General features: G+C 39.6%; 1 protein-coding gene across 1 annotated transcript; it reads right to left on the bottom strand.

Annotated features, from left to right (window-relative positions):
- Positions 1–3,757: 3,757 nt before the first annotated feature.
- On the bottom strand, positions 3,758–6,622 carry LOC147629703 (putative glucuronosyltransferase PGSIP8). Its single transcript, XM_086811248.1, has 5 exons — positions 6,076–6,622; positions 5,579–5,834; positions 5,283–5,484; positions 4,972–5,119; positions 3,758–4,825 (listed from the first exon to the last, which is right to left on the bottom strand). Exons 1-5 carry the CDS (start codon positions 6,474–6,476, stop codon positions 4,276–4,278), a joined length of 1,557 nt encoding a protein of 518 aa, XP_086667374.1. The 5' UTR covers positions 6,477–6,622; the 3' UTR covers positions 3,758–4,275.
- Positions 6,623–27,424: the final 20,802 nt, after the last annotated feature.

Below are 27,424 nucleotides of genomic sequence, written 5' to 3'. Positions count from 1 at the left end.
AAGTTTTCTTTTTCCAGTCTCTAAATCAAACTGCACTATGACTCTCTTGGCTATACACCCCAAAGGGAAGAAAATCCTACAAACTCATGTCTAAAAATAGTCATAATATCATGCTCCATTCTTTAATTTATACTCTCCTTCACCCCCCCTAAAAATGCTTAGATTTTCATGCCACAAAAATCTAAAAGATTGCATGATTTACTTACTTCGTATTATAATCCAAATAGCTTATAATACTAACATATAATAAACTTATCAAATTGCATGATTTACTAACTTCATAACATCATCTAAATAGTCTACCGTACTAATATGCATTAAACTTATCAACACAAAAAGTAATTTTCTCAATGTGAATATCTCAAGATATTCAGGAATTCTAATGCATCATTTGTGGTATTGTAAGAATACACAGTAGCAAAAGCTGGATCAACACAATATAAAGCATTGAATTATAGAAAGAAGTGTTGAGTAAACAATATTACTACTTCCAAAAACTTGATTATAAACCGATGGCATCCGCCCACCCATGTGCTCTAGGTAAGGTGATTTGATGGCAATATAGGTAGACTTTAGACACAGGATGTCTTGCTTACAAGAGTGCTTGAACACAATGAACTCGATGATGAACTAAGGCTACCAAACTAGTCTATATATAGTACCCAGGGTCGATGGGAATGTAGGTTGACCACGTCGGCCCACAACGTGGTCCAAAATGACCAATTGACCACATCATCTGATTGGGACTACATCATAATTCCTTAAGGACCTTGGCTCCCACGACCATTTGAGACCATCTAGATCCTCAAACAATCCTCGTAACTCGAGAACAGTGTGTCCTAGGCTTGCTGTCCCACTCACCAATGCGGTCACATAGCCTGCACAAGCATGCATCCTACTTAGTAGAGTGCCAAGTCTACATAAGTCATCTCCTAACCATTTGGCCACACTTGCCGACCATTGAGTGTCTAAACTGGGAACTGTTGGGTGGGTGCTGAGGTACTTCCACAATTGCTACTCCTCATAAAGGGGGTCTTACAAAATAGAGCACATCTGTCACTCGTAGTAGAAACAACATGAATTTGGAGCATTGAGCAAATGCTTTTACAAGTACTACAAGTGCTAAAAATTCAGCAAATTCACATATATGACATAAGGGAAAAGAGAAGGTTGGGATCGACCTTTCATAATACCTGATATTTTAGTAGGTCATTCATTTGTTGATGGGGATAGTGGTTCAGAACAAAGCCTTGATGAGGATTTTGGGATCCTAGTTGTTGGTACACCAAGTGTACAGAGCTAAAGCAGTGTTGAAAAGCAGTGATCCACATGTACGCAAGTCTATAAGAGTATGATATCCAGTGGATAAGTTGAGATAAAATGGGTATATAGCCCATCATAATGCTTACATGGTTAAAACAATACATGAGTTGAAGCCCACTTGTGCACTTGGAAATAAAAAATGGGAAGATGCCATGGATGAGGAGATGGCAACATTCGATGCAAATGCAACATGGGAGTTAGACTTACCTTTGCCTAAGGAAAAGAAGGAAATTGGATGTAAGTGGGGGTATAAGGTCAAGCATAGCTCGGATGGATCAATGATGAGCACGTATAAGGTTGCCAAGGGTTATGCGCAAACCTATGAAATTGACTACGAGGAGACATTCAACCGAGTTGCAAGAATGGTACAACCGTGAGGGAATTACTAACACAAAGGGTGAATCCTCTATACATACCAATTAAAAGGAGGTTCACATCAGCATAGTTTACCTATAGAGCAAAGGAAAAACTATCATGTATGTTATAATTTTTCATTCTTAGATCCAGCACGCTTCAACAGCATAGAGAGTCAAAGATGAGGTCTTCTCCTATGAATATGAGCTTGGCACAAAATACCCAATCAGCAATCGTAACATTTGTAGATTCATGAAGCTGATTGTGGTACTTCTCAACCAAAAGGAGTCCATAGATAGTTTTGATAAGGAGATATTGTGCTTTGATATGAATAGGGGAGCAGTAGATCTTGTATTACTATCATAATCTTTATATGAGTGTTACGTTTGAAGACATGATAGACATATCTTTCTGGACACCCCATCCTTATTTTCAAAGAACATTATGCAAGCTTCAATCAAGAAGGAATCATTGTAGATTCAAGATTGGCAACATGGCTTTCAAGCCATAACAAATTTTTGAGGATGACAGCACTAATCTTTAAAAATTTCCCTCTTTCTTATACTTGTTAATTGTGTTTTCAAGTTATTCTTTGATGTTGGTACGTAGCTCCTAATCTTTGTCTCAATACTCTGATGCATAAGAAACACTTCAAAGTTTCACTTCAAAGTTACTTTGTGTAGGTGAAATCCAACATGAGTAACACATTGACACAACCCTTTGAAAATCCCAACAAGAGGACTTACTAAGACCACCAAAGGGTTTATAGAGGCCACTTCGGCTTTTGTAAGAAAACCTCGGTAGGCACAATTTCATCTATGATTCCAAAGCTAGGGGCAAAGATAACGAAAAGTTAAACCATTACAAAAACTTTTATCATTGGGAAAACTTTCATCATCTATGCTAGTAATATGACTAGTGTTACAAGTTGAATAGCTAAAGGTAATAATGATTATTTTATAACCTAAAAGTCATGATTCCATACCCTTCATTACCCCTTCCTAACTCTTTGAAGTATATTGGAGTTACATAATTCCCCATACAAAGTGATTCGAGCTAATTCTACCTAAATTCACCACATAAGTAGGGATAATTGTTGTAAATATCATCACAACGTACTTCGGTGGGCCCGTTAGTTTGGGCCCACTGAAGTACTACAGTTTCAAAAAGCTACATTTAATGATGTTCTTTGTACTAAGCATCAATAGATGAGAGTGCAACTGTGGATTGCTTGTTGCTCAAGACCAATTGATCATACCACTTCCAATGAACAAGAACAACATGAGAGGTGGACCTTTAGGCCCAATCAACATCAACTCTCAATTGTGGGTTGCTTCTTGCTTAATACCAATTGATCATACCACTTCCAATGAACAAGAACAACATGAGAGGTGGACCTTTAGGCCCAATCAACATCAACTCTCAATTGTGGGTTGCTTCTTGCTTAATACCAATTAATTATACCCCTTCCAAGTGAACAAGAATAGCATGAGATGGACCTCCTGTTCTTAAATACTTGCTCAATCAGCATTTTGTAAACAACTTTGTAAGAGAATTAGATATACAAACCAAGACCAAATTTCAAATGAAACCGATTTGCATTATAGTTGGATTTTATTTGAATGTTATAACTTATGCCTAGTGAACCATGCAAATGTTTTAAGAGTGTGAATGGAGATGTCTTTATATGTCCAGTATCATCTTCAAAAATGGAGAATATGCAAATTATTCCATATTGTTCAATCCCCAATAGGGTTAGATATTTGGTCACGCGCACTCATTTGGACATTTATTTTGCATCAAGTTTACTTTTTAGGTTCATACATAATCTAGTCACCAATATTAGCAAGCAATCAAGAGGCTTTTAAGGTATGTAGCATACTAGAAGGTACTCCTTGACCTATTAAAGATCATCTTCATCCCATTCTTAACTACAAGGTATGACTATATAAGAGGGAAATGTGGATCCAAGGAAGTCCACTTATGACTATGTAAGAGTAGCAATATCTTAAGACCAAATATATCAAACTTTTGATTAATTAATATCAATAGACAAATAATAAGCCGTGTGCCACTTCAAGAGAAACAAAATGACTTGTAGAGTCTTCATGTACATGTGAATGCCCAAGGCCATAATAATATAATCAAACCTTTGCAAAGCAATTGTGTGTTGTAAATATCTTGTCTTTGTGCATGTCATTACATTGTGAATAGATCAATAAGTCTGTTTATCTTCCATCACCACCACCACCACACACAACCCCTGCCTCCCAGAACGCGCGCGCGCATGCACACATCAACCACCACCACAAAAAGAACTTAATGTGTATACTCAAGCCTGTATATCTTGTATGATTTGGTTAGCCCATGCCTTGCAATCATATGACTCTCTCCTCCAAACCTTACTTTTAGTGTAAAGAGCAACCTGTCAATCCAGAGGGTCTTTCCTTTTTTGTTCCTTGGACGCTCTATAGTAAGTGTGATTCAGTAGGGGTAGCTTCTCATCTCCGAGTGGGTTTGCTTGAGGAGTGCAGAGACAAAGCTTAGTATACTTCTCATCTCCGAGTGGGGTTTGCTTGAGGAGTGCTGAGACACGGCTTAATATACTTTCAATAGAATAGACTGAGATTTGGAGAGTTCCTTCTCCACATATAAAATCCTGCTCCTAGTAACCTCCCTCAAAGACCACCATAAGAACGGAGTGGAGAAAGCTGCAAAGCCCATGATAGCAAAGGCTCTGATCATCCCATTTGTGTACCCAGGTGACGCCATAACCAACAGACTCCCAAAAGATAACAGCCAAGGAGTCAATACAGGAGTTGCAGGCAAGTGGAAAGCATGCATTGTGCCCATGAGAAGCGCCAATGATCCCACAAGGGAGAGCCCCCATCCTTTCAGAGGGTGTGCTGTTATCGGCACCATTGCCATTGGCAGAAGAAAGCTTCCCACAATGCAAATGGGCGTCATCATCTTCTCCACAAAGATGTGGACGTAACAGCCATAGTCTACCCACAAGGTTCTGGGTATGCAAAAGCTGCAGAGCTGTGCCCGCTGGGTGCGTCGCCTGCGCCACATGATCATTACAGTGATCAGCAAAGCTGTGTAAAAGATGGCCTCACCAACAAGGGCAGGGAGCTCCTCTTCATATCTGCCATCAATATATACCATCATAAGTTACATTTGACAGAGAACCGTAGACTATCTAAGATAATCAAGCTTCTTGGATACGATCAATAGATGATTATAAGGATAGTAGAACAAAGCTGAGTCGAAAATGTGCTTGAGAATTCTCACCCAATGGTGGATGCCCTCAGGTCATGCCAGGCCAATCCAAGAGGTAAAACAGGCCAGGACCACCAATACCAAGGTTTAAGCCAAGATGCCCCCGGGAATGTCACGACGCTGTTGGGTCCACATGGAACTCGCCATTTCAACCGCAAATCTGGAGAGGAAAAAAGGAGCAAGGGCATATAATGTCAGAGGCCAATGGGGCATTGTCTGTATTTGCATGCATCTCCCTTGCTGGCATGCATATCAAATAACTATGATGCACATTTCAATCTCAAGATAAAAGTTAATTGTACAAGATCTCTGTTGTTACTTACAGTAGTAAGAAGCATCCATCTGGTATCCGAACGGTAGACGGTAGTGTCCACTCAACCTGGACCCATTGCTCGGAGGGCGGAACATCGGCATGTCCAGCATGTCTGGAAAATAAGCCGCCAGAAACCCTTGATCTGCACCATCCCTGTTTTCTGCCATCATGCTCACGCGTCGAACCATGTCATTGAACACATCCGAGGACGGCTGCATTTGATAGTACAAGCACTAATTAGATCTCAAGCATGGAACTTTTATGGATGTGATGAAAGACCTTGGATCTTTTTAACAAGGGGCTTGCCTGTAGAACAAAGAGGCCTGTGTGGAATATGCATGGGTCAATGAAAGCAGCACAGAACTGCCCACATTGGAAAAGCTCATCCATGTTGTGCAGGATCAAGTTGTCGGCATCCAACATGATGACACGCTCGTATTCAATCAAATTCCATGCCAGCAGCTTGTTCAAAGTGTACATGAAGCGATGGTTGAACCCATTCCGCTGTGCATACGGGTTCGGTATGTTCTCCACTTGAATAACCCTGACCCCTTCCTGCACACTGCAAAATGTTGTGAACACACATGCAGGGATGCACAACACACATGTGGGAATGCTCAGGAAGCAGTCACACATGTGAGAATGGTCAGCAGGCAGTGAAAGGAAAAGATCTACTTGGAGTGAATCCATCTACACTCAAATTTTGATTTTTGAAAGCATGGAGAAAAAATTAGAAGATTTGAAGAAAAATATATGCACAAAATTTGATGAGTGCGAAGAAAATATGATGAATGCGCACTTACAAGGAGTGCAACCAGGGTGCGGGGGTGTCCTGGGAGGCAATGAGCACGAGGTCTGCATTCACACGGTGGGCGGCTAGGGACTGCAGGAGGACGCGGGCGGCGATGTAGTACTCGTAGTCTTTTGGGGTGCCCACGTACAGGATGGTCGCATACGCATTGGGAAAGCTTGCTGCCTTGCTGCTGCTGCTGCTTGGAGATGATGCCCACACATGAGACTGATTACCACCAAAGGCTGCACCACAAATCGCCCAAAAGAGAAAGAAATCTAGGCGCCATGGAAATTGTCGCCCATTATCATGCAGATGATGAGATCGCCCACTAGGAGGATGAAGACGATGAAATCTCTCCATCCTTACCTGCTTTTGGGTGGCATGAGAGAGAGACTTTTGGCAAGAAATCATGTGTGTGTGTGTGTGTGTTGAAAACAAGTGAGGAATACTGTGTGTGTGTGTGTGTGAGAGAGAGAGAGAGAGATTCACACAAATGCTTAAGAAATCAATCAATCCATGGGAAGACAACGGTAACAAGGTGGATGCCAGGTGAAGCCTGGTCTGTGGAGGTGAAGGGTTCGCTGAGCGCTCATGCCCAAAAGGCGGAAAGAGTCAAAGGCAATGCTATGATTGACCAAAGGACATCGTCGTGCACCTTCCTTCCTTACCTTAGATTAATGAAGGGAAATAAAGTATTTCTTAATACAAGGTACCACTTAACATTACCTTAATTCAGTGGATAGATTAAAATTTTGAAAAAGAGAGCCCACGGGGAGGGTTTCAGCGAGAGGACTCAAGTTCGATGCCATCAGGGCTACGCGACGTGGGTATGTGTGTGTGTGTTTGACGTGGGTATGTGTGTGTGTGTTTGATATATAACAGAGGGTGTCCTGCTAAAATTTAACTCTCTTTTCTTTTTTTGGGAGGAGCAGGTACAACACACACACACCAGTCCTCGTGTCCCGTCGCCAGGGGGCTATTGTCCTTGTCCCTTTGGAGGGCTATTGTCCTTATCCCTTTGGAATTTAAGCTACACCACATATTAGCCCAATAGTGGAGGATACCACCTCCCCCATTGGGCTATTGTCCTTGTCCCTTTGGAATTTCACCTACACCACATACAATTAGAGACTAAGCGAATCTCTCAAAACAAATAAACCTTAATTAGTTGTGAGTATATATATATAGTAGCTAAGACTAGACTAGTGGGAAATCGGAGTTGCATACAAAAAAGCAATTTTTAGACTCATTTTGTGGAACCCTAAAGGCTTGTTTTGTGCAAACTGAAAACTATCTTCTTCTTTTTTTCCAAAGAGTGCTTTAGACGAGTTTTTAGTGTCACACTTCAATCAAACAAGACTTTTTCCCTAACTTTTAAAAGGGGTCCTTCATCCTTCACATTACAATTGATACACAAGCCAATGACTAGGTCCTTCAAGGTTTCATAAAGGCATTTTTCAAACAAGCAAAGGAGAGAACATGTGGTAGTATATTGTTAAAAAGTGCCATTTTTCACATGTAGAGGACTTAGTTTTTAGTGTTACGTAGGGTGTTCAATCAAAAGACATTATTGCCCTAACTTTTAAAAGGGATCCGTGGTCCTTCACCTTACAAGTGATATGAAAGACAACGACTAGGTCCTTTAAGGTTTAATAAAGACCTTTTTTAAACAAGCCAAAGGAGAAAACATGTGATAGCATATTCTTCCCTTGGTTAAAAGTGGCATTTTTCACCTATAGAGGACTCTCTCTCTCTCTCTCTCTCTCTCTCTCTCTCTCTCTCTCTCTCTCTCTCTCTCTCTCTCTCTCCCACCCGAGTTCAAGTGTCCCACCGTTGGTCGTATATGCCCTCGTGTTGTATTCTACCGACGTTAATACCTGGAGAGTTCAAGTGTCCCACCGTTGGTCGTATATGCCCTCGTGTTGCATTCTACCAACGTTAATACCTCTCTCTCTCTCTCTCTCCAACTTGAAGTAAAAAGCTAATCTCAATTTCAATTAAGAGTTTCTATATCAAAAAGTGTGAGTTTTGCATAGAATAAGAGGTAAGCCATTGGAATACATTCACTTGAAAACCAAAAGTATAAGACAAAGACATTTTTACAATGAGTTCTCGGTAACTCTTATCACTTCAAAACACCAACAATCTCAATTTTTAAAAATTCATAGAAACTAAGAAGGGGCCCTTTTTATTACTTTAAAGTTTGGCTTCACTACTCAAATACAAAGATAACCCACTAAATACAAGCCCACTTGACTTAGTCACATGAAAAGATGTTGGATATCCTTCTTGGAAGGTCCTCGGTCTCATGCCTTGTCATCATTATTTTCAATCAAGTTCCTATCAAATGAATGAAGAAATTGTGCAACATATAGGTGCCCTGAACGCTTGATTCGAAATCCATGCTCACTTTATATTTATATCCACATTGAAGCTACTTTCCCACAAAGGGCCCCCCAAACCCCTCTTGCACCTTGCACTTTTCTTTTACTTAATCCCATGTCTTGAGAAATGAGCCACCTTACATTCAGGAATAATGCATGCTGTAAAGAACCATCCACCCATAGTTTTCAAGGGTAAATATGTTTACATAGTCTTTGTTTATGCACTAATCAAATAGCGTGCAATTTGAATCTCAATAGGAAGATAGAGCTTTCAAGCTTAAAATAGAGTGCCTAGGGGGAGCATCTTGAACTAGCTAATTTTTTAGTGTATCTTGTCGCCACACCACTACCTTTTGTTAGCATAATGTAAAGAACCTATCTCTCACTCACAAAGACTCCATGGTAAGCTCGTTTTCTCAAGCTTTGAGCAAACTTTCAAGCTAGAAAACTTATGGAGTCAATCTCAAAAAAATACCTTTTGTTAGTAGAGTGTAAAGAACCTATCTATCACTCACAAAGACTCCATGGTCAGCTTGTTTTCTCAAGCTTTGAGTAGGCCTTTAAGCTAGAAAACTTACGGAGTCAGTCTTAACCTGAATCATCACCAAAAGAGATGGAATAAATAATAAAATAGATAAGGGAAAAAGGGGTTGGTTTCACATAGTACTCTCCTTTATCAATGGGTAAGAAAGGAAGACAAATCATTAAAACCTTTCACATAAGGGAAAAAGGGGTTGGTTTCACATAGTACTCTCCTTTATCAATGGGTAAGAAAGGAAGACAAATCATTAAAACCTTTCACATAAGGGAAAAAGGGGGTGGTTTCACATAGTACTCTCCTTTATCAATGGGTAAGAAAGGAAGACAAATCATTAAAACCTTGAATCAAGCCCCCTTGATGCACTCAATAAATATTAATTTTTAGTTAAGCAAGATACTAGTTGTACCTTTAGTGCCCAATTAATTTTTAGTTAAGCAAGATACTAGTTGTACCTTTAGTGCCCAATTAATTTATTCTTTTTTGTTGGTGGTTGTAACATTTTTTACTAGCTGTAACCTTTAGTGCCCCATTAATTTGTTTATTTTTGTTGGTTGTTGTAACATTTTTTTATACTACAGATTACTTGTTTAATCTTCCCCCTAGCAAAGTAGTAGCTAAGGAGCATGTTCAAATATATACTTATATGCTCCATGTCTAAAATCAATATGACTACTTAATAGCTAAGGAAATTGTTGTTGAATCTCAATAAAAGGATAGAGCTTTCAAGCTTAAAATAGAGTGCCTAGGGTGAGCATGTTGAACAAGTTGAATTTCAAGTGTATCTTGTTGCCACACCACTCAATGCTAAAAAACTACCCTTTGTTAACAAAGTGTAAATAACATATAAATACTCTATGGTTAGCCCATCTTCTCAAGCTTTGAATAGGCCTACAATCTAGAAAACTTATGGAGTTTGTCTAAATGTGAATCATCATAGAAAGAGATGGAACAAATAACCACTCAAAGTCAATAAGGAAAAAGGGGGGTGGTTTAACATGGTACTACCCTTTATACAATGGCTAAGTAGAAAGGAAAAAGGGGGGTGGTTTGACATAGTACTACCATTTATGCAATGGCTAAGTAGAAAGGAAAAAGGGGGGTGGTTTGACATAGTACTACCATTTATGCAATGGCTAACTAGAAAGGAAAGTGAGTCATTAAAATCTTGAATCAAGACCACTTGACTCAAAAAACAAAAACTACTTAAATTAGTTGACCAAGATACTAATTATAACCTTAAGTGTCCGATTAATGTTTTTGTTTTTTGTTAGATTTAAGTTTGAAAAGTAGCTAAGGTCTATGGTCAAATGAATACTCATATATGCTCCATGTCTAAAATCAATATGTTAACTTAAGCGCTAAGGAAATTGATCACGTGTAAACTTAAATTTGATTTGAGTTCATGTGCAAAATCAAGTATGTTAATAAGTAGATTTAAATTTTAATAAGGGGCATGTTCATTCATATCTCAACATAACATGTGTGAAATCAAGCCACGATAATACCACCTCAATTTCAAAAGACCCATTCTTGATTCTTTGGATGAGTTGAATTTTTGTGTGAAATCAAGCCTTAATAATGCCGCCTCACTATCCAAAGGTCCATTCTCATACCCAAGGCATTCACGCCAATCAATTTAATAATGCCATCTCACTATCCAAAGTCCATTCTCATAGCCTATGCATTTGAATTGATTCTTTGGATGAGTTGAAGTCTTGTGTGAAATCAAGCCTTGATAATGCCACCTCATTATCCAAAGGTCCATTCTCATACATACCAAAGGCATTCACACCAATGAATTTAATCTTTTCAAATATCTCACAAATATGTCAAGATCCTTTTGGTTTGATCACTCCTTAAACTTTGTTTGCATTATACTTGATGATAAACAAGTAATAAATACGTTGGTGATAATCAAAGTTGTATAAAAAACCAATTAGACAAACGTAAGTTTTGTAAGAACTACACATTCACTTCACTTTCTGTAAGTTCTTAATAGTTTAAGTGTACATGGCTCTTTAAAACATTATTAAAGCCTAATCTATGTCTCTCCTATAGTTTAACTAGCCCCCTCCCCCACCTCTCTCTCCCTCCCCCCCCTCTCTCTCTCCACACACATACACACACACACATATACATACATACATGCATGCATGCATACATACATACATACATACATACATGCATGCATGCATGCATACACATGCATACATGCACACACACACACACACACACACACACATGTGAGACTCTAGTCACATGAGGTAATTGAGAAGAAAACACCCCATACCTCGACAATAGGGTGAGTGGTGACCTTAGGCCCGCAAGGGATAGAGACAACGGGGGTGAGGGGGGAGGTCTCCTACTGGGTGGAAGGGCTACGTACATACATACATCATGAGTAGTGCAAGGGGGAGAGTATGCACATTAGATAGAAAGGAAGAAAAAAGACTAAGGGTCCTAACTCAAAGGTTGAGTTGTATGGTTACATGTAAAAGGTGAAATCAATGGTCAAAAAGGTAGCACAAGAAGGCACATGAAGTGTGGGCATTTATTAACACATGGAAGGCACAAAGGGTGCACATAGCTTGTGATTTGGGTGCTTTATGATATCTATAAAGAGATGTACTTGGATCAACTCTAATGCAATGAGATGATTATTGTGACTTTGTGAGCTCATTATGTTGGAATTATTCCAATTATTTGGAATTTATGGATTTATTTTATGGATATTTATTTTATGTGCAAGCGAGACTGATCACCTCTAACTTGTCACATATTTTGAGCTTATATTGTGAATGTTAGTGTAGATCAATGGGGCAAGGTTAGTGTGCGGTATGTGCATGGATTCATTGGGCTTGCTTCGATGGAAATTTATTGACACATGAGACGTGGCAATTATTTGTTTGGCAATGGTAGTGATATTTTATGTGCACATTAGTGTGCAACATTTTGATATACATTAGTTCTATTTTATGAGTGAACCTTAGAGTGTTCACATTTTTATATTTAAGCTTATGCAAGCCCAAAGTGGAGATCCATATTTATTGGCTCTTGTTTTTTGTACAAGGAAATATATTTAAATACACCATGAAGAGTACGTGAGCCACTCTCATGGTGGGGGAGATTTAACCCATTCTCGTGTCACGTGCATAAGATTTTCTTCTATTTTGAGCTTGAGTATTTATTTCAAGTTGATTTTTATAGAGGGCCAACCGTGAGCTTCCAATTCATTAATCTTGCCTATAATTTTCTTACTCAAGTTCTAATTACCTTTTCTCTTAATCATGTTGTGCATTACATGCTATGAGATACCCTAGGTAACATGAATCTTAATGTGGTACCCCCATATGGCTAGCTATAGCAAATTGATTAGTGCTTTTGAGCATGTGCTTAGGCATCTTCTTTGTTTATCTCCTCACTCTACTTAGAGAGAGACGTTACGAAAAATCACTTTTGAGTTATTGGGAATTATATTTTTGTTGGGAATTATATTTTTATATCGAGGATGCCCCCGTGTATTGTGCTAGTGGGAGACATGTGATTGGATATTATGGTTGCATGTTTCTCATGACAATGTTGGGATTGATTGATGTGTTCAATTGATTCTTTAACTAACGTGGACTATGTCTATGAGTATAGGTAGTGAGATGTGCAAGGTTATCGATTGAGGTGTCACACTATATGAGGGTACTGGTTAAGGTATAGTATGGATGGTGGAGTGAGCAGTGGTTTATATACTATACAATATGTCTTTCCAAAGCATGACAATGACATATACACATATCAAGTAGATAGTCCCACCTAGGGGCGTCATACACATTGACCTAGTGTTCGGCTAACTAGTAACATGTCCCATATCTACCAGAAAGGCCTTACAGTCGAAAATGTGTATGAATCCTCTTGTGAGGTCCCTTCATGATTCTCACAAGTAAGAGATGATTGGTGGCTTTGTACAATGCATACAATACTCTATAATGTCTTGCTTCTCGCTCATGAAGTAGACGTCGTGTACACCTTGGATTGCCTCCATTGTCTCCTAGAGTCTAATTTGTTGGTCTTTTCCACTTTTCTAAGTTTTTTCAAATAGGAATTTGGATTCCTTTCAAAGAACCCATTTATTTGAGTCCACCCTACCATTCGCTTCCCAGTGGTGTATCCAATATCCAATTTCTACTTTGACGATCCCCTGGGTCTAGTTTGTTGACCTATCACTAGGCCTATGGAGTCGACGTGAACTCACACACCCATAATTAGTATTACTGATTCATTACTCACACACCAAACTAAAGCACACCCATAATTAGTATTATTGATTCATTACTCACACACCCAACTGAAGCAATGAGAGATAGTTCATGCACACACATCATACAAATCTTTTGACATTGAACTTAAAAACTATTATACGTCAAGTACTCAAAATTATTCATACTGAAGATCATAAAGAAACTCTAGAAAATTATTCATACTGAAGATCATACAGAAGCTCTAGAAAATTATCCAACTAGCAAATAATACAATAGCATATATATCCAAAATATATCCTTGCTCTGCTCCTCGAACCAAGAAGAGGTGCACCATTAAGTCCCAACACTCCAACTTGTGCTACTGTCTAGCGAGAAGCCTCACAAGTCCCGCATTAGCAGGACTTGTGAGGTGCACCATTGAGTCCCAACACTCCAACTTGTGCTACTGTCTAGCGACGAGAAGCCTCACAAGTCCTGCATTAGCAGTTCCTACATTAGCAAGAACTGCTTCAGATAGCCATATCCTTCCTAAGGCATAAACACTATAGATTACGTTTGCACCAATATTGTTCCTAACTTATGGATCTAGTCCAGACCTACCTAGCATAGTACACTCTAGAGAGCCGCCTCTGTCCTCACACCAAGCGTGTCAAGAGTACACCCATGTCTAGCTGAGATGGGTCAAGGTCTCGAATGACCATCTTCATGCCGACAAGACTTAATTACCACTCAGATGATAGTACACTCTAGAGCCTTGCATCGCCACCAGTAGCTACTTTAGATAGCCATATCCTTCCCAAGGCATGAACACTACATATTACATTTGCACCAGTGTTGTTACTAACTTATACATCTAGCCCAGAACCGCCTAGCATAGTACACTCCAGAGCCGCCTCTGTTCTCACACCAAGCGTGTCAAGACTACACCCACGTCTGGCTGAGATGGGTCAAGGTTTCGGATGACCATCTTCATGCGGACAAGACTTACCATCATTGTATCAACTTGTGACATACCTTCATAAGCTCCACTAAGTATTTCAACAAACAATATTCAGACAAATACCAAACATGATCAACCAACCATGCATCATGTTGCATGCATCGAGAAAGGGGGTAAACCATCGCAAGTTCCAATGAGACAGTCTCAATCCTCTATCGAATCTCTGAACATGCTTCCCAATCGAATGAAACTCTGTCTAAGCCATTGAATAATATTTACAAGCCTTTTGATTATATATTCCCTTAAGTCTAAAGTTCTCTAAAGGTTAATTGTTAATCCAATTCTGGCAAGAGCTACAGCCATTATCTTACATCAAGGAATCACGGTAGATACACCAAAGGGTCATACATTCAAGATATAAAGTAATAGTGTCCAAAGCTACAACTTTAACGTGCATCCGTAATGGTGTGATGAAGTATTTATGGCGATTCCCGCTTCAAGAGCATGTGGTAGCAAGTTAGGATGAAGTCCTAAGTGATGTACTTCATGGATATATTATGAGAGTAGTCATTGTAATAGCATTATGCCTCTTATGAGCCTGAAGTGCCCGGTCGGCCACAGTTTAAGTCAGTGTGAACACTTATTGCCATGTATATAAGTGAACTTCTCTCATAATACAACACTCTCCCATTGTGTAATTGATTCTTGCTCTTGCTAATCTCTCTCCCTAATGCATGCTAGTGAGTGTGTGTGAGTGAAGTGAGGTGAGAGGAGAGATGAGGACCCGTAGTACAACGCGACGGTGAGAGGAGGGATGAGGACCCGTAGTACAACGCGACGGTGTGACAACGCTCACAGGAGGAGCAGTGGAATTGCTTCTCAAGGAGTAGTAGAGCTTGAAGACCGCAAGGGTTACAAGCTTGGCCATTGGAAAGATCCTCAGGATAGTTGCGGTTTACCAGGTAATCTCTTTTTGGATGTGTTTCAAGGAGGGTTAGGGTGAGCCATAACATTTTTGGCACCACTACCAGAAGGGAGCCACCTCTTGGCTTTTTTCATTGTTTTGTCTCTAATCTACGTATAACCCATTGCCCATTATCTTATTAATGGTTTTCCATGAAAAAGATATGGATTTGATGGTGATTTGTGTCAGATTTGGTGTAGAATAGCTCTCTTTTTGTTTTTGAAAAGAATGCTTTTTGCTTAATTTTTAGATTAATTTGTTGATTTTGTTGTTGTTTTTATGGTTTTTCATGATCTTAGGGCTTACACATAGTTTTTATTAGGATTAGTTTGCATCCATTGCATCAAACAATGCAAGAGAATGCATTTCTTTTTGAATGTTAGCTCTTTTTAGTTTAAACATAGAACTAAGATCATTAATTTTAGTTTAATTGTGTTTTTTGTTGAAATTATTTGGATTAGAGTGTCAGCAAGCATTAGGAGTAGCTTAATCTTTTTAAAAATTTCTAAAAACCATAAAAAAAACCCTTGAATTTGACTAATTTCTCTTAATGGACTGGTTTTTATTATTAAGGGTGTGATTAACCTTGTTTAAGAGGCCAAAAAATTAGAAAATGTATTAATTGGGATCTAAATCGATCATATGAGTAGTTGAAATTGGGATTTTTGAGTGTTTTGAGAGTATCTAGATGCATCAAAACACCTAATTACATCAATCTTTTGATCAATTGGAGAAATTTGACTCTCTTTGCTTAATTTTGCCTTAAAGAGGAGACTATAATCAAGAGTCTAATTAATCCCCTAATTTAGATTAATTTACACAATTGTTAATACACAAAGATTAGTTTTTCCTTGCTCTATCGAATGGTGTGCTTAATTGTGTGAATTAATTAGGGATTAGTGGTTTATTAGAGTCTTTGATTAGTGTAAAAGAGAAAAAGATTAGTGAAAGGATTAATCTTGGATTAATCTTTAATCACTTTTTTTACATAACTCATTAAGCATTCAATGAGTAGTTGCTCATGAGTAGTCAATTTTGTCTATTTTGGGAGTCATTTATGAAGGGTGTAAGGTGTGTCATTAAAAGGTTGACTTTTTTTATTGCTTTTACCTTTTTTGGAAAAATGCCCATATCCCTTTCATTTTAAATTAAAAAAATATTTTTTCAAAAAAAGAAAAATTCATATTTCCCACTAGACTTTAAAAAAAATCAAAATTTAATTTCCACGTGATGTCCAGTTCACGCGTGAAAACTGTTTCACGGCGTGAAACACCAGTTCATGCAGGCAAAAATAAAAATAAAAAATAAAAAAAATTCGGTTCACGCGTGAAACACCAGTTCACGCAGGTAAAAAAATAAAAAATAAAAAATAAAAAAACCGTAATTTAATTTCCACGTGAAGTTCGGTTCACGTGTAAAAACTATTTCACGACGTGAAACACTAGTTCACACGTGGGCAAAAAAAAAGTAAAATTTAATTTTTGTGTGAAGTCCGAGGTTCACGCATAAAAACTGTTTAATGGCATGAAACACCAGTTCACGTCGTGACAAAAAAATCAAAATTTAATTTTCGCATGAAGTCCGATTTACACGTGAAACACCAATTCACGCGGTAAAAAAAATAGAAATTTAATTTTCGTGTAAAGTCCGGTTTACGCGTGAAAACCGTTTCATGGCGTGAAATACCAGAGTTTCATGTAGGAAAAAAATTAAAAATTAAAAATTAAAAAAATTAGAATTTAATTTTCGCATGAAGTCCAGTTCATGCGTGAAAACCGTTTCACAGCGTGAAACACTAGTTCACACTTGGCCATTAAAAAAATCAGAATTTAATTTTCGCGTGGTCCGATTTACGCGTGAAACACCAGTTCACGTGGTATTTAAAAAAAATCAAAATTTAATTTTCGTGTAAAGTTCGGTTCGCGCGTGAAAACCGTTTCATGATGTCAAACACCAGAGTTCCACGTGGGAGGAATTTTTTTATTTAAAAAAAAGACTCTGGAAAACACCCCTGTTTGGAGGCCTGTATCTCCTAAACTGTATATCTGATGAAGGCGCTCTAGGGCTCATCGGAAAGCTGACATCAAGCTCTTCAACTTTGGACGTGGTCGTCCAAAATCAAAATCAATCATTTTGGCCTCCGACCAGTAGCATCAAAATTCGACCCGAAAATCGAGGTAAAAAACAATCCCAAAACTACGAAAAATCACAAAAAAACAGTGCAAAAACGACGACGAGCTATATTCGGACTACTTTTTGAGGGTCTAAACGACAAAATCACAGACAACTCAAGGAAACAAAGTTATAGTACTCCAAAAATACTACAACTCCCTCATACATAGTTTTTCAAAATTCTTTTTGGAACACTCTCAAAAACATGCTGCGAAACAGGGAAAAATTTCTCGAATTTTTTTTCCATCTTGAGACAGTGATGGAGAATAGGTTTTAGGACCTCCTCGTCCATATCTGGGAAGTTACTAGTAACCGCTTTTTCTGAAAAAATACCTCCAAGAGATCGTTCATGTGCGTATAGCGCCTAAGCTAATTAGGGCAAACGGACACCTGTTTGATTCAACGAAGAGTACGCCAAGCCTCTTGAGGTTACAAAACGGGCTGACGGAAAGTATAAAAAGCAAAAAAAAAACTGTGATTGCTCATTAAGGAGCATTTAGGCACCCTTACATGGCCACCACAATAAAGGGATTGCCAAGGATTAAACAAGGACTGAACCCAATGGCTGACATCTTCGAGCCATTGAGATCTATGCCACAAATTCACCTCCCAATGCTGCCTATAACAAGCATGTCATCAGGTTTTACACCCCCTCTATGACTTCGATCCCATAGGGCTTTGGCCCCCTTGCCTAACATTCCCGTAAGTCTTATAAGTACCAACCCTTTCCTGGATGCCCATACCTTTGACATACTGACAAGTCTAGGAAGGGGGGTGGCCCAAGGACTCACTGAGTCTCTTCCAACAAGAGCACTCACATACAGTCTCAATGATTCATACAGAAATACGGCCGTACAAATATCCAAAATTATGGGCAAATACGACGGAACAATAAACCTTGTTCAATTCATTCAAATGTTTGAACAGAGATGTGAAGCCTTTGGAAATCCCAACTGCCCCACTAAGGTACATGCGTTGAACTTATGCTTAGAAGGAAAAGCTAGTTGATGGTTCATCACATTGATGCTGGCGATCAAGACCAACTTCAAAACCTTGAAATCAGTCTTTATACATGGCTTTTCCAGATAAGGTGATCGATGGAGTGCAGTAAAAGAACTCTATTCAATTGAGCGTCAACCAAATGAATCCATTAGAGATTTTATCCTTCAGATAAAACTCTTGGACTCACGTTGTGAGTCATGGGAAAAATTAAACAATGCTCAATTGAGGAGATGTTTCATGATGGGCTTGAAGAATAACTGCTTACATAACTTAATCATTGTATCCAATCCGGAAACATTTGATCAATATTCCAAGAAGCAATATGTTTAGATGACAACATGCTAGAAGATGATCATGCTATGAGATGTTCCTCATCTAAACCAAGTGAAGCAATGGCAAAAGAAAGATCGATCTTGGAATTGACATTCCCAGAATTTTATGCAACCTTGTTTAAAACCTTACAGCCCACATCTGTAAGAGAGGATGAAAACCATCAAAACCAAACACCCTCAATGACTATAAAAGTGACGAGTGAAATGCCATGTGTTGAATGCAATCACTACGACCATCTCAATCCTCATTGTGCATACAAGGCACCTATTCTTCTATACTGCATATATTATAAAACCTTTGACCATGATACTAAAAAGTGTCCCGCTTCATCCACAATGGACTCAAAACTTCCATCTCCTATGCACAAAACAGAAACATTCCATCATATGATGGTAATTCCATCATATGGCTCGATAAAAATGAAGGCCCAAGCAACCAGCAACCCAAGCAAATCACTCAACCACTATCGTGCATTTAACACCAACACAAGAGCTTGTCTGTTCAAGCAAACAATCAGCAGTCTTCCCTACTGCCTCGACATCATTTTAGCAACAAATTCAAAAATCAACACGGAGACTTAGGAGCACATCAAGTCACCCCTCTGGAAGTAAGAAATTTAAGCATAAGAAGCTATTGCCTGCAAATCATGACCTAGATGGCCCATTTTTTTAAAACAAAATTACAGAGGGTCAAAATTTACAAATTCATGAAATTCCATCTCTTAGAATTACAATTGAAGGAGTTTCATCTCACGGCTTAATAATCTACACTTTCACGATTTAACCCTCACAGATTAAGCTATATCATACAATAGCCACTATATATTTGTTAAGCTCATCGCTTACTATTCTTTTGGCTAAATTAAAATAGCAGCTGCTCCATGAGTACGAATTCATACTCGTGCACTGGAGAACATTTGCACCAAAGCCTCACCACCATCAAAAACTTCTAGGTATATCTTTGGATGGGAAGCCATGGTGGACGAAAGCCTAGTCAATGGTACAACCCATCGCCTGCAATTTTCCTTCAAATTATAAACCTCTCCAAACGATGCCACCATCTTCACAAATCAATGATCTTCAATCCTTAGTGAAGATATCTATATTAGCCTCGCAAATTGACGTTATTCTTTTAATCCTCACCAACATGTGGTTACTTCTGTTACCATATTATAGTAGTGATGTGTGTGAACACACTCAGGACCGCCGGGGCACTTTTTCCCTCACTAGGAGGTTTTTTCCCCCGTGCATTGTATATACGCCCATTATCTTCTAGGGCTTGTTATCTTTCATTTTTGGCACTCATAATACACTACTGTGTTGTGCTCAAGCTTCCTCATCTTCTTGAAGTTGTGTGTGCATTCCTGCAACCCTAATTCCAACAATTGGTATCAGAGCAGGCTTCCTCCTCCCGGGCAGCATCACCGGCACCTGCCGCTTCATCTCCTCCGATTGCAACGAGGTTTCACGAGCGTCTGCAGGTTAGTATATGCCGTGGGAGAGCCCGTAGGGCTTGGTCGTTTCAGAATTTCGATCTGAAGTCATTTCGCCCTCCGTTTTTGCATTCCAAGTACTGCGCAGGCAAAATCGTCCTACTGTGCAGATTTTCTGTCAAGATTAAAATCTGCAGGACAGGTGCCCATTCGTCTGTTTTGGGCTGTGCTATATAGCACAGGTCGATTTTATACAGGTTTACCTCTTGCAGACAGCATTTACATCTAGTAGTACAGTCATTGGCCATGGCTGACAACAATGATGTATTCCGCATGTTGGCTGCTGAGGATAAGTTGGATGGCACCAACTATCCATTGTGGGCATATATGATGCGACATGTATTGGTAGCAAAGGGGTTATGGAATATTGTGCAGGGTATTGATGCACGTCCTATTGTGGCTGGGAATGCTGCAAACACATCAGAAACAGGTACTGTTGATGATGGTGCAGGCACAAGTGCTGTAGCAGCTGTTCGAGAACCACCACTTTCAGCAGAGCAGATTCGTTGGGATGGTAGAGATGCGCAGGCTCATGCCTTGATTGCGCTGTCTGTCAAACGTACCATTATCCCACATATTCGCTCCTGCAGGACTTCTAAGGATGCTTGGGATGTACTTGCCACATTGTATCAGGCAAGAAATGAGGCTCGTGTTGCTTATCTCCGAAAACAGTTGGAGAATGAGCATATGAACGAAGGTGATTCTATGGATAGCTTTTTGACAAAGATCAAGGATTTCAAAGAGCAGCTCATTTCTGCAGATGAAATCCTGTCAGACAGTTCACTTGTGCAGACTGTTTTGAATGGTCTACCAGATTCTTATCAGGGTTTTGCTTCCACTCTTCGCTTGATGATGAAAGGCAATCCCAATGCCTTATCATTTGAGGAGTTAGTTTCTGTTTTGCTGCAAGAAGACCAGTCAAGGCAAAACAGGAATAGTATGCGTGTCGCAGATCAAGCTTTCGGTGCTAGTCAGAGAAGCGGGAAAGGTAAAGCTGGCTTTTCTTCTAGTAAGCAGAAATCTGCAAATGCTGCGCAACCAAAGAAGGAAGACAAAGATGAGAAGAAGGGTGACAAACAGAAGACATTTTGCAAGTACTGTAAGGGAAATGATCATGTCATCAAAGCGTGTCCTAAGCTGGCTGCGAAAGAGGCTAAGAAGAAAGAGGCTGGTATGGCTGTTGCAGATGCCTCTCCTTCTAACAATGAATCTGCTAATGTTGTGCTAGATACAGAATGGGCATTCAATGCGCAGTGCAGTTATGACCCATCTTTGCATGACACATGTATGTCTGCAGTAGATTCAGATGTATGGTACTTTGACAGTGGTGCCACTAAGCATATCACCTCGCAGCGCAGTTTATTCACTTTCCTTGAGTCTGCTCCCACAGGGAATACTGTCACTTGTGCCAATAACTCCTCTTATCCCGTTAAAGGAGTTGGACAGATTGTGCTGAATGTTGCAAATGGCAACACCTTTACACTTTTTGATGCATTGTATGTGCCAGGGATCAAAAAGAATCTGCTGTCAGTCTCCGCATTTGCCAAAACAGGTTTGGTTGTAAAATTTGTGGATGACAGATGTACTGTTCATGATCTCTCTTGTGGTGACATCATTGTAGCATCTGGTTCACTATGTCGAGGGCTGTATAAGCTCAATATGGATGGCAAATGTGTAGAGGATTCAGCATGTGCTATTATGGATACGCAGGCTATTTCAAATGCAAAACTGTGGCATGCACGTTTTGGTCATCTGAATTTTGCAAGTTTGCTGCGCCTGCAGAAATCTGAAATGGTGTCTTCTTTGCCTAAGCTTGAGGCACCTGTCAAGCATGTTTGTGAGGGCTGCATATTGGGTAAAATGCAGCGTGCTTCCTTTCCCAAAGATGGATCAGTGAGAGCTGAACGCAGATTGCAGCTTGTTCACAGTGATGTTTGTGGTCCCATGCAAACTCCATCATTTGGAAACTACCTTTACTTCGTGACTTTCATTGATGATTTTACCAGGCATGCATGGGTATATCCTTTGAAGGCAAAGTCCGAAGTGTTTTTGTGCTTCAAACAGTTTTTGGTTATGGCTGAAAATGTGTCAGAAAGTAAGATGGGCACCCTCCGTTCAGATCGAGGGGGGGAGTATATGTCTTCAGAATTTAATGCATTTCTGGCTGAGCGTGGGATAAAACACCAATGTACAGTGCCGTATACACCACAGCAAAATGGTGTGGCTGAGAGAAAAAACAGGTCTCTCATGGAAATGGCAAGATGTATGGTTAAGAGTCAAAGTCTACCACATGGTTTTTGGCTTGAGGCTGTCATGTGTGCCACTTATGTACTAAACAGGTGTCCCACCAAAGCATTACAGGTTGTCACTCCATATGAGGCTTGGCATGGCCGCAAGCCATCTGTTGGCCATTTACGTGTTTTTGGTTGCCTGGCATATGCATTAGTGCCTGTGCAACATCGCAGAAAATTGGATGACAAAGCTGTCAAATGTATTTTTGTTGGATATAGTGCTGAGAGCAAAGGCTATCGTTTGTATCATCCACAGACAAAGCGCATTTTGGTTAGCCGTGATGTTGTATTTGTGGAAGATGCAGTTCAGCCCTTGGTTTCATGTACTAAGGAGACAGATATCAGCTCACGTGATGTCTATGATACATTGTTGCCTCTTTTCAGTGGTGCACAGTCAAGTGCAATACCTCATGAGGCAGTTTTTCAGCCTATGCAGGTTTTAAATGATGGCACAGATCAGCCTATATCTGATGCAGATGTGCATGATGCACTTGAGGATGAGAGACAAGAGATTGAGGGCTCTAGGAATATGCCTAGATGGCTGGTGCAGACTTTGCGTGACAGCAAGTTGGATGCCCCTTTGTCTAGTCGCACTCGTTCTGGCTCTCATGGTGCCTCTTATGCGTCAGATTGTTATGCATTGGCTGTTTCTAGTATGTGCGATGAAAGTGAGCCTGTTTCATTTGGTGAGGCACAAAGTTCAGAAAATTGGATGGCTGCTATGCAAGCAGAATACGATGCTATTATGAAGAATGGTACATGGTCTTTATGTGACTTGCCCCCTGGCAAGAAGGCCATTGGCACTAAGTGGGTATACAAATTGAAGCGTAAGCCTGATGGCACAGTGGATCGCCATAAGGCTAGGCTTGTTGCAAAAGGTTATGCTCAAGAGAAGGGCATTGATTTTGATGAGACTTTTGCTCCCACATGTCGTATGACCACTGTTCGTAGCATCTGTGCATTAGCAGCTCATAATGGTTGGAATGTACATCAGCTGGACATAAAGACTGCGTTCTTAAATGGAGATTTGCATGAGGAGGTGTATGTATCGCAGCCTCGTGGTTTTGTTCAAAGAGGGCAGGAAAACAAAGTGTGCAGGTTAAAAAAGGCTTTATATGGTTTAAAGCAAGCTCCACGAGCTTGGTATGAAAAAATACATGCATATTTGACTGCACATGGGTTTCAGAATAGTCCAACAGAAAGCACTTTGTATGTTAAACGTGTGGATGGTGTACATCTAATCATTGCTCTCTATGTCGATGACATGCTGCTCACAGGACCAAATAAGAGTCATATTGCTGATTTTAAGGCTGATTTGAATGCCTCTTTTGAGATGTCAGATTTGGGGCATTTGCATCATTATTTGGGGATACAATTTAAGCAGTGTGATGGAGGTATTGCTTTGTGTCAGACAAAGTATATTGAAACATTGTTGCGGAGATTTGGCCTTGAAGACTGCAAGCCTATTGCTACTCCAATGGAGACAGGTTTGAAGTTGAGTCTTCATGATGCTGGAGATCACTTTGATGTCACACTCTATCAGACAGCTGTTGGTTGCCTCATTTATGTATGCATTACGAGGCCAGACATTCAGTTTGCAGTCTCACAGGTGAGCAGATTTATGCATAGCCCAGGCATTAAGCATTGGCAGGCAGTGAAGCGTATCTTTCGCTATTTGAGTGGTACTCGGCATCTTGGGTTGTTTTATCCCAAGGGGGGATCATTGCCGCCAGATTTACATGCTTTTTCAGATTCTGACTGGGCTGGTTGTTATGACACACGCGTGTCCACGAGTGGTTTTTGCTTCATGCTTGGAAGCTCATGCATATCATGGTTGAGCAAGAAGCAGCCTACTGTGGCCACTTCTAGTTGTGAAGCTGAGTACAGGGCAGCTTTCACAGCTACGGTTGAGTGTGTGTGGCTCAGACGCCTTATGGCTGATTTGGGTGTTGGGCAGCCATCTGCCACCACCATCTTCACTGACAGTCAGAGCGCATTGGCAGTTGCGCGGAACCCAGTGTTCCATGCTCGTACGAAGCACATTGAGGTGCACTACCATTATGTCAGGGAGAGACTCTCTGCAGGAGAGATCAGTTTGGCTTATGTGCCAACACAGGATAACCTTGCAGACCTTTTCACAAAGGCTCTGCCTCGTGAGAAGTTCGAAGCTTTTCGCAAAGCTTTGGGCTTACTCCCTTTTGTGGATTCGTCCACATAGCTAGACACTTCCCTATACATGAGTGCTAGCTCTTGTTCACCGCATCACTCCAGGGGGGATTTGTTACCATATTATAGTAGTGATGTGTGTGAACACACTCAGGACCGCCGGGGCACTTTTTCCCTCACTAGGAGGTTTTTTCCCCCGTGCATTGTATATACGCCCATTATCTTCTAGGGCTTGTTATCTTTCATTTTTGGCACTCATAATACACTACTGTGTTGTGCTCAAGCTTCCTCATCTTCTTGAAGTTGTGTGTGCATTCCTGCAACCCTAATTCCAACAACTTCAACACAGAGCAGTTAAATAAGAGTCTATATGACTCAATTCTTGTACTTCATGAAAATCTGCTTCTAAGAGCACTTAATTATGGATAAAAACATAAAAAGCACATGGGCAGAAGAAGACAAGATCAGGTCCTACTCAATAACATTTGACAAGAATCTTGCCACACAAAGGGACATCATCACAAGCCAATTACTTTAAATGATGAATGTCGTTTTCAATGAATCAAATGAGGAACTCAGAATCATCAACTCATTCTGATGATTTAATCTGCGTTCCTCCAAGTCCTTCTCTCTCTTCTCTCCCATTATTAATATCTCTTAGTATCCCCACTAACAAAAATCACATGTAATCTTGCTGATGATTGCCAAAAACAAAGTGAGCAAAAAAAAGGAGGGCTCACATAAAAATAAAAATGCAATCATTCGCAAAAACTCCCCATCCCGTTAGAAACACAACTAACCTCTTCATTCATTAACTAGCTTTTCTTATTTCCTCTGGAGGAACAAAGACCATTGAACGTCATTCAACATCAATGCCATTGACAAGCTTGTTCATTCTCCCCACACAAAGGTCTTCAACGTGATCACGTGGACGTGATCGTCATCCAGGAAGGGGGGAATGTTAATCCGATTTTGGGATTAACAAGAGCTACTGCCATTATCTTACATCAAGGAGTCATGGTAGATACACCAAAGGGTCATACATTCAAGATATAAAGCAATAGTGTCCAAAGCTACAACTTGGACGGGCGCCCGTAATGGTGTGATGGAGTATTTACGGCGATTCCTGCTTCAAGACCGTGTGGTAGCAAGTTAGGATGAAGTCCTAAGTGATGTACTTCATGGATATATTATGAGAGTAGCCATTGTAATAGCATTAGGCCTCTTATGAGCCTAAAGTGCCCGGCCGACCACAGTTTAAGTGAGTGTGAACACTTATGGCCATGTATATAAGTGAATTTCTCTCATAATACAACATACTCTCCCATTGTGCAATTGAGTCTTGCTCTTGCTAATCTCTCTCCCTAATGCATACTAGTGAGTGTGTGTGAGTGAAGTGAGGTGAGAGGAGGGACGAGGACCTATAAGTACAACGTGACGGTGTGATAATGCTCGCGGGAGACATGGTGGAATTACTTCTCAAGGAGTTGTAGAGCTTGGAGACCTTAAGGGTTACGAGCTCGGCCATTGGAAAGATCCGTACAATAGTTGCAGTTTACCAGGTAATCTCTTTTTGGATGTGTTTCAAGGAGGGTTAGGGGGTGAGCCATAACATTTTTGGCACTGCTGCCGGGGGGAGCCATCCCTTGGCTTTTTCCATTGTTCTATCTCTAATCTACACATAACCCATTGTCCATTATCTTGATTAGTGGTTTTCTATGAAAAAGATGTGGATTTGATAGTGATTTGAGTGAGATTTGGTGTAGAATAGCTCTCTTTTTGTTTTTGAAAAGAATGCTTTTTGCTTAATTTTTTGATTATTTTGTTGATTTTGTTATTGTTTTTATGGTTTTTCATGATCTTAGGGCTTGCACGTAGTTTGTATTAGAATTAGTTTGCATCCATTGCATCAAACAATGCAAGAATGCATTTCTTAGTGAATGTTAGCTCTTTTTAGTTTAAACATAGAACTAAGATCATTAATTTTAGTTTAATTGTGTGTTTTTTGTTGAAATTCTTTGGATTAGAGTGTTAGCAAGCATTAGGAGTAGCTTAATCTTTTAAAAAAAATTTAAAACCATAAAAAAATCCTTGAATTTGATTGATTTCTCTTAATGGACTGATTTTTATCATTAAGGGTGATTAATCTTGTTCAAGAGGCTAAAAAATAGAAAATGGTTTAATTGGGATCCAAATTGATCATATGAGTAGTCAAAATTGGAGTTTTTGAGTGTTTTGAGAGCATCTAAATGCATCAAAACGCCTAATTACATCAATCTTTTGATTAATTGGGAAAATTTTACTTTCTTTGCTTAATTTTGCCTGCTTAATTTTGCCTTAAAGAGGAGACTATAATTAAGAGTCTAATTAATCCTCTAATTTAGATTAATTTACACAATTATTTATGCACAAAGATTAGTTTTTCCTTGCTCTATCCAATGGTGTGCTTAATCGTGTGAATTAATTGAGGATTAGTGGTTAGTTCGAGTCTTTGATTAGTTTAAAAGAGAAAAAGATTAGTGAAAGAATTAATTCTAAATTAACTCTTAATCACTTTTTTACATAACTCATTAAGGCTAATGAGCATTCAATGAGTAGATGCTCGTGAGTTGTCAATTTGTCCATTTTGGGGGTCATTTATGAAGGATGTAAGGTGTGTCATTAAAAGGTTGACTTTTTTTTATTCCACTTACTTTTTTTGGGAAAATGCCCATATCCCTTTCGTTTTAAATTCAAAAAATATTCTCCCCCAAAAGAAAAATTCGTATTTTCCACTAGACTCTAAAAAAAAAATAAAATTTAATTTTCACGTGAAGTCCAATTC

Source organism: Cibotium barometz, chromosome 17, assembly GCF_041138505.1.
Source record: "Cibotium barometz isolate CiBa-2024 chromosome 17, ASM4113850v1, whole genome shotgun sequence".
Lineage (NCBI taxonomy): Eukaryota > Viridiplantae > Streptophyta > Polypodiopsida > Cyatheales > Cibotiaceae > Cibotium > Cibotium barometz.
The sequence above is the reverse complement of the archived record's forward strand: the minus strand, read 5'-3'. Positions and strand labels throughout refer to the sequence as shown.